Here is an 8247-nt window from a genome sequence, read left to right on the forward strand (position 1 = left end):
AGTGATTTTCTTCTATTAGTGTTTGTCTAACTATTTGTTCCTCTCCCGCTCCCCCTCTTCTTCACTCTCATCCCCTCTTTTATGCCTTTCTTTCTATTTCTCTCCTTCTGCATCACCTCCTACGCCTCACTTTGTTTATATACCTCTCCTTTCATACTACATATCATACTTTCTTTTTCCTTCTTTCTCTTCTCTTGTCTCTGTCACCCTGAATTCTTCATTTGCACCTCCTCTTCTCTGCCTCTTCTCTCATCACACATTCCAACCTCTTATCCTTATCCCATCTTTTCGCACCTCTTTCTTCTTCTCCATCACCCTGCCCGTCTGCTCCCTTCCTTCCTCTGTATCACCTTTTCTTTACTGTACCTCCTTCCATTTTCTTCCTCTTTCTTCCCACCCTTCCCCCTGTAGCGCCCCAAGTCAGCGGGCGCCCGGCGCCTCCCCATCTGCCCACAACATCAGCAGCGCTGCCGTGTCAGACCGTCCCAACTTCTCCCGAGGGGTGGGCATCCGCAGCACATTCCACGCAGGCCAGCAGCGGGGTGCTCGGGACCAGCAGGGCTCCGCCTACCCCGGCGGGCCCGCGTCCCCGTCACTGTCACATGGCAATAGCCAGGCCCGGAGGACGCACGGTGCCACGGGGATTTTCAGCAAGTTCACATCCAAGTTTGTACGCAGGTGAGTGAAAAGAGAGGCAGGAGCATGGGAAAACGGGAAGGCCGAATAATTCAGATCATACTCTGTGGTTGGGGTTGTAAAAGAAAGTAAGCAGTGAGACAGGACAGGAGAGAGAGGTTGTGTAGCTGAAGAAGAAACTTGGTAAATGCAAAGAAACTGTGGTAGCAACTCTTCTGCTTATTCCCAAGCTACTTTACAACACAAGTACAGTTTAGAGCTTTTTCTGAGTATTGAGGTTTTAGCCAGAAACAGAAAATGACTAGGTTTACGCTACAAGCCATTTCATGTGCTCATTTCCTGTGAGAAACAACCTACTGTACGTCCATGTCATCACTGGTTTTCAGAGTATTCCTTTAATGGGGCTGGTCTAATCTCATCCCTATCACTAGACTTGTGCTGATCTGTAACTCTGAAAGGGAGAGGAAAGGGAACAGCTGTGTCTTGTCTATAATTTTGTTTGCAGCAGTGGTGACTGAGGAGTAATTTTGGTTTAGGTTCCACGTCTGGCCCAGTTTTCATCTCAGTCCTTTAGTGCAGGTTGCAGCACTAAAACTGCTCTTGTGGGTACCTGGTTGTAATGAAAGCTAAACTTGTTTTATTTATTTATTTATTTTTGTAATTTTCTCTGGAAGTGAAGTCTAGCTTTGATCCCACTCTGTAAATACAGTGAGGTGAAGACAGCATTTTGTGATTATGAAAGTGGTCTGTACTGTCTGTGACACATTAGGGGACACTGTTGCAAGCCCATTGGGTTCTACTGAACCTATATGCTCCTATATACATACATAATGTATAGTTTCAGCTACACAGACGGTGGATTTATTGTTGGTTTTGGTCTTTGACAAATAGAAGAATATAAATATCCATTGCACAACCAGTAAAATGTAATTCACTAGACCAATTGTAGGAAGATTCTTATTAAGGAAAATTATGAACTATGTGAAGTAACAAAATGAGAAAAATATATTCAAATATTCACCAAATTGTTGATGCTTGATCTAAATCATGCATGGAGGGCAGTGAAACCTTTATGTGGCTGAGTCAGAAAGCGAGAGAAGTAAAACAGGAGACGAGAGGAGGCTGTAATCAGAGGCTGTCGCCATCTGAACGGTAGATGTGGAGGACAGGAAGTGAAGGTTTAAAGGTGACTCAAAGAGGAAGGTCCGAGTGAGCAATAAAAGAGAGAGCAGATAAGGTTAAGATTTTTCATCATCGCAAGTCAAGACAGTTCATTATGAACAGAGTGTTGAAATGAGTGTGAGGAAGAGAAAGACAGACAGAAATTGAGAATGATCAAGTGTCTTGCCCGCATGCGTGGGTGTCGGTGTCGAGTTTGTGTGTGTGCGTGTGTAAGAGCCACACTCTCGGCCTCCCACTCAGAGATACTGTAGCTCCGTGGCGACAGTATCCATGGTTACACCGGAGATATCACTTTCTCTCAACTATAAATACCGCTAGTGGGGACACCTTGACACACATGCACGCACACACACACACACACACACACACACACACACACACACAACACACACAAATTGGCGTGCTGGTAGGAAGTAGAGGCGGTGGAGACAGAGAGATTGTGTTGCATTTATACAGTTTGACCACACACATACACACACACAAACATAGACGCTGAAGCTGTGTGTTTTATTAACAGATCACATAACATCACGTCTGCTCTTTCCTGCTTGGTCTGGAGAGTGATATTTCTCGGTCCTTCAAACACATCAGTCTGTGTGTGTGTGAGGCAGATTAAGTTTCTCAATGTGTGTTAAAGATTAAGTTGTTGCTTAACTTGTGCTTTTTCATTTCAAATGTGTCTTTGTGTGTGTGTGTGTGTGTGTGTGTGTGTGTGTGTGTGTGTGTGTGTGTAGGAAGTGTTTTTCTCTTTTTTTTTTTCTGTCATGTTTGAACTTTTCACCTCACAAACACTTCTTTCCAGGATCACCCAGGACTGCTCTGTATGTGGAGGAGCGCTTCATTTCATGTTGTGTTTATGCGTGTGTGTGTGTGTGTGACTGTGTTCAAACAGGGTCTCTTAATGGAATTTTCCCAGTTAGCTCATTAAATCCCTTTAAGGTGCCCTGGTGTACATTTAGTAATGTCTGTTCACACATTCACACCACATTTAATCACGTTCAAATTGAAAGTCGACATCAGTAACACTGATTTTTCTTTTTCTTTTTTAATGTTTATTTTTTGGTTGTTTAATGTTGGTTGTGCTTGCTGCTTCAATCCCAAGTGAGTGTGGTTCATGTTGGACTTTTGTTTGTGTGCTACTCAGAGGGCAGTGTGTCTTTTGCAGGAAAGTCATAAATCTATGCGTTTTTATACATACGTTTGTTTCTCTTTCTTTCTTTATCCCTCTTTTGTTTTTGTAGAAATCTCTCGTTCAGGTTTCCGAGAAGGTAGGCAACATCCCCAACGTTAAATATATAACCCCTTGATATATATACGTATATTCTCTCCTTCATATATATTTTACATATATATATTTCCTCCCCTTTTGGTGTTTCGTGCAGCTTTTTGTTGAAATCTTCCTTTTGTGCCTTGAGCCTTCTCTTTTCTCCTCCTATTTTTTCTGTGGTTGGCCCCTTTTTTGAGCCTTCTGGTTTTGAGTGCCGTGTTTTGGCCCATTTTTTATTTATTTATTCATTCATTTATTTTTTTATTTATTCATTCTCACTAACTTCCCCTTCACCCAGCCACCCACTCACTTAACTCACTCACTCCATCATCACGCGGCACAATAACACCTCACCCAACTTCCTCTTCGTCCCTCCATCGTCCCTCCCACCCACCTCATCCTCATCCTCATCCCCCCCCCTTTTCCATTTATTTACCAGGTAGAGATTGTGAGCTTGTTTGCCCCCAAAGCATCCCAGATTTAGGTCGAGTCTTAATGGTGCGATAGATCAAACTCCCTTCCTACACTTAACCCCTTGTGAGCTTAGATGCAGTTAATGTTGTCCTCTTCTTGAGCTTTAAGGAAATTTTCCTCCTCCTCTTAATCTGTTGAGGTAATTGTCTCATTTCAAGGTGTTCTGTTGTCAATTTAGTCTTACTTGACCCAGGATTGTTTAATACTGCTAACCATTATCCAAGCTAACGCCACCTACCAAACCATTACCCATCTCACCTCTCTTCTTTCATCTGTTTGGTCCCAAAAGTCAGGTTTTTTATTAGCCATAGAGGGCTGCAGTTGTGTTTTTAGTGTTTTGGTGTAAGTTTCAGATGGACCCACATGGGAAGTAATTTATTATTAGTCCCCGGCTGTAGTTGGTAGTTGTAGAAGGAGGTAGAGAGGAGGAGAGGACCCAGGAGGGACAGGGCTGCAGTGTTTCTCAGGCTGCACTCTTTTCTGGAGGCTGCACTCTTCCTTTCTTTCATCGCTCTGTTCTCACTCTGGCACTGGCTCTCTAACAGCAGCAGCAACAGAACTGGATGGCTTTGACCTATTCTGGCTGGAAAAGACCTTTATGTTGTGGACACACATACACACACTTCACACTTCATGCACAAACAGTGCATACATGCATACTCATACTGACACACCCAACATTTACACGGAAGACACATTTTTTTCTCTCTGCTCGTGTAGATATTCATAGTTAATGCCGATGCAAATCACACGAGGACACATTTTACAGTTAAATACTTTATGTAAATGCTGAGCACACATTTCACAACCACATTTGTCACACATACACACACACACTTTTAAGTGTGTTGGCAGCTTTTTACCAGCAGGTAGAGCAATTTTTCTTAAATCTGGACCATTGCTCCACCTGGTGGTTAGAAGTTGTAATTCAGTTTTTTATCACTGTTGAGATGAACGACCTTTCTATACAAGTAGCACAGCCTTCAGGCTATTTAAGGATTTTCATAAATCTTTTCATGAGAAATAACAGAGGGGAAATAATTAGTCTGCCTTTAAAATATATAAATATGTGGCAAATGTTTTATGTTTGAGTGTATGAATAGAGTGTAGTTGTATGTATTTAAAGTACACTTCATGAAGTGTCGTGAAAGTTCTTTATGAACAGGCAAGTGGGATATATTCAAGAAATCATCATATCAATCTGTTGTTTTCCCCCGGTGTCACAGTGCCCCTCCTGGGAGCCATATTGCATCCCTTCATCTTGCTAAACCATACAAGGGCATGCAAAATGTCACAACAAAATTCTACATTGTTCACCAGTTTACCTCCTATTATTTAAGAAATCCTTGTGCAACTTGTCTCCACTGCTCCCACATGTCATCTCCCATGTGCTGTGTTTTTAATCATGTTTCTGTTTCAGGAGGTATTTTACATGATGTTTTTGGTTATTATTTTAATGGGGTAAAACAGGAATGCTGTCTTTTCATACAACAGAATGATTTTAAGAGCATAAGCTGTTGGATTTGTCATGTCGTGTGTGTCACCTTCCTTCCATTGTCCGCATGTGTTTTGCTGTTGTCTTTCTTTGTGTTTCTTTGTTGTTTTTCTCCACTGAGTTTGTTTTGTTTTTTCAGTCTTGTCTGTTGATACGAGAGAGACTGTGTGTGTATGTCACGTATGTGTTATGTATATAAATATATAGGCTGTAGTTTCAGCGTTGTTTTCAGGGAATATGTATGTGTGTTAATTTTAAACGCTGTATAGGTCCAATGTTACTAATAACGGTTTTAATGCAGTGCTGGGATCCTATCCTAACCTTCCTTAGTCGCACAAATCGCCCTCACCATGCCGACCATTCTGTTCCAAACCATTCCATCCTGGTCCGAGTTGAACCATTTCACATTTTGGTTCTCACTTTCCATTTTGTTGGGACCCATTCCATTCCAAGACTTTCCTCTTTGTTCCAAGAGGTTCCATTTTATGTTACGTTTCTTACATTTCATTTTGTTGGGACCCATTCCATTCCAAGCCTTTCCATTCTGTCCCAAACGATTATATCATGTTCAAAATCGTTCCCTTTTACATTTAATTCCAGATATTCCATTTTGCTGGCATCCAGTCCACTATAAGCTTGTTGGATATACTTAATTTCTGAACTGAAAATGAAATATGAAATTCTTCATCTACTTTTTGTCCAGGCTCTCCATTTATTTTAGACCCTCTGTTTTGATCCATCCTGAACCTGGTTGCGCTCAGATTTTTGCAAGGTCAAACTTAAGCTTCATTATACCGTTCTAATTGTTTACTAAATTGAATTTTGCTCAATTAAACGAGGTTGCACCTGACAAACTAGAGTTCAGTTGTTACAAAATATTTAAACCTATTAACTGGCAGGTGAAGTTATGTTAAATCTTGTGCTGCCACAGTGACTTTCTGTTCACGCTTTCTGTTGACTTGATTCCTTGCAACCCATTTACTCATGACTGAGACATTTCTTTACTTTTCAATGGCAAAACCCAATTTGATTATGTAAACTGAAACTAGTAGCTACTAAGAACATATGGAGGACTTTACACATGGACTTTGTAATGGATTCATGACTAGCAGGTACAACTCAGTCCTTTACTTCACTCATCTTTTCAACCCATTGAACACCCATGACGCCTCCTCATTGAGGAGCTGTGATAAAGCAGTGGCACAGAGTGGAAAGGCATTGGGACGTGCATTGTAGGATGTGAAGCCCTCAGGTGGCTCTGGACTCGAATCTGAGCAGTTGGAGTGGAGACTAAATTTTGGCATCGATACTCGAAGTGGTTGGATTGGAACATTGAGACAGGCGTGGCGAGCAGCGCGACTGTGTTCAGCCAGCTCATTTACTTAATGTTTAAGAGTCCAATTGTTGCCCCTAGCCCTCAAAAGACTAAACTTGTGTTGATTTTTCTCGAGGAGTCCGTATGAGGGAGAGGGTCGGGATGAGGGGAGCAGGTGAGATACAGAACAGCCCGAAAAACTGAAAAACCCTACAAACCCCCAGACTCTACCAAAACCGCCTGCCAATCAGTAGACTGGAGCCAATCAGTAGATGATCTCTGAGCTTGTTGTGAATGGCTGGGAGAGGGGGGGGGGAGCGGGCGAGCTGGGATTTAATTGGTTGGTGATGGTGATAACGGGTCAACCAATCAGGGGGCGGGAGTTTAGCAGTGAATGGTAGCATCCCAGAGAGTGAGAGTGCTGGTGTGGAGGTTGACCTGCATGGAGGTGTGTGATGGGAAATCAGAATCAAAGTACCCAAATGTGTGTTTGTGCGCAAATATACTTGAAATTTACTGTCAAACAGATATAAATCCACACACGTTTAATAACCTGAGAGACGTGCACACACAAACACACACAGGGGTACTTAAAAGAGATTTTGCTTTTTGTCTTCATTCATATCCACGACCTCATCATCTCCCTCTTCCTCTCAACCATTCCTCCATTTCTCCCCCCTCCTCCCCTCCTTTTTTGTCTCTACTTTTTAAATAACTCCCTCAATTCTCACACTTACCTTCTTTTTCTCTCTTTGCTTCTCGCCCTCCTCCTTCCTGTCTTCTTCCACCCTTCTCCCTTCCTCTCCTGTCCCTCGCTTTAACTCTTCCTACCCTCATCTCTGTATCTGTCCTTTCTTTGTTCTCTTCTCTGTCTTCCTCCACCTCTCTCCTTCTCCTCCTCCACCCTCCCATCCCTCACCCAGGTCTATGCTGAGCAGTACAGTGGACAAGTCGGAGAAGACGTCTGGTGGTGTTCTCTCCTCCTCTTCCAACAACGACGAGAACAACTCCTCACCAGGATCTGGCAACACTGGTATGTTTGGTTTCATTGCTATGTTTTATATATGTATGCTATTATATCTGTTTTTTTCGATAAACTGAAACTTGATCTTCAAAAGTTTGCATTAATATTGTCATACCATTTGCTGGACCTAGCTTCTGAAACCTGGATTTGAGATTTGCTTCCTCTGTTTTACATTAGGCATAACCTATTATCAGTGCAGCCAATTATTGTTAGCAGTCTTTTGTGTCAAATTGCAGGCAAACTTTAAAAATGCACTACTGCGGCTTCGATGCAGCATCATCTCCGTCTGTAGTCACCAGTCTGTGGTCTCCCCTAATGTTCTGCCCACATCAATATGTGATTAGTCACACGTCACAAGTCAATCAACACTGAACAATCTGAATCTGCAAAGTAAATGGTAACTAGAGCTATCAAATCTGTAAATATTATCGGCCGATCCCTATTATACATCATAGTACATTGGCTTCACACAGTGGATTTTCCCTATTTTTCCCTATTTTTCCCTATTTTCTGACATTACTGATTGTGGAAAGCTTGTTTTATAACTAGAGGTTCACAGATTACTTTGAACTCTGATGAGCCCTGCCCTCATTTTGCTGATCAGTCCTATCTATGTTAGATACAGTGTCTTAGTCAGTATCATGATTACATTCACTGTTGCTGCTAAGACTCAAACTCAAATACCCTATTAATGTATCTATCACAATGAGTTTCTCGCAGGTAGCTGTTGAACAGACTGAAGTAAAAAGCTGCGGTTATGTCGGATCATTTTCTGTATTGGTTATCTTTTTATATCACTGCAGCATTTGGCATAAAATGTCCTGAAGACTGATTCAGTTATACTTCATCCAGCT

At 42.0% G+C, this 8247-nt stretch overlaps 1 protein-coding gene across 1 annotated transcript in view; it reads left to right on the forward strand.

Moving 5' to 3' along the window:
- mark2b (MAP/microtubule affinity-regulating kinase 2b) overlaps positions 1 to 8247 on the forward strand; it is a gene marked incomplete at its 3' end in the record, with an annotated part of 53706 nt that overhangs the window by 41150 nt on the left and 4309 nt on the right. Inside the window, exons 17-20 of the mRNA XM_084343653.1 lie at positions 412 to 678; positions 3060 to 3086; positions 6509 to 6544; positions 7293 to 7402. Coding sequence (XP_084199779.1) covers positions 412 to 678; positions 3060 to 3086; positions 6509 to 6544; positions 7293 to 7402 — 440 coding nt within the window. The remainder of the gene's footprint in view (positions 1 to 411; positions 679 to 3059; positions 3087 to 6508; positions 6545 to 7292; positions 7403 to 8247) is intronic.

The sequence above is a fragment of the Pagrus pagrus genome, assembly GCF_965226575.1.
Source record: "Pagrus pagrus genome assembly, chromosome: 22".
Taxonomy (NCBI): Eukaryota; Metazoa; Chordata; class Actinopteri; order Spariformes; family Sparidae; genus Pagrus; species Pagrus pagrus.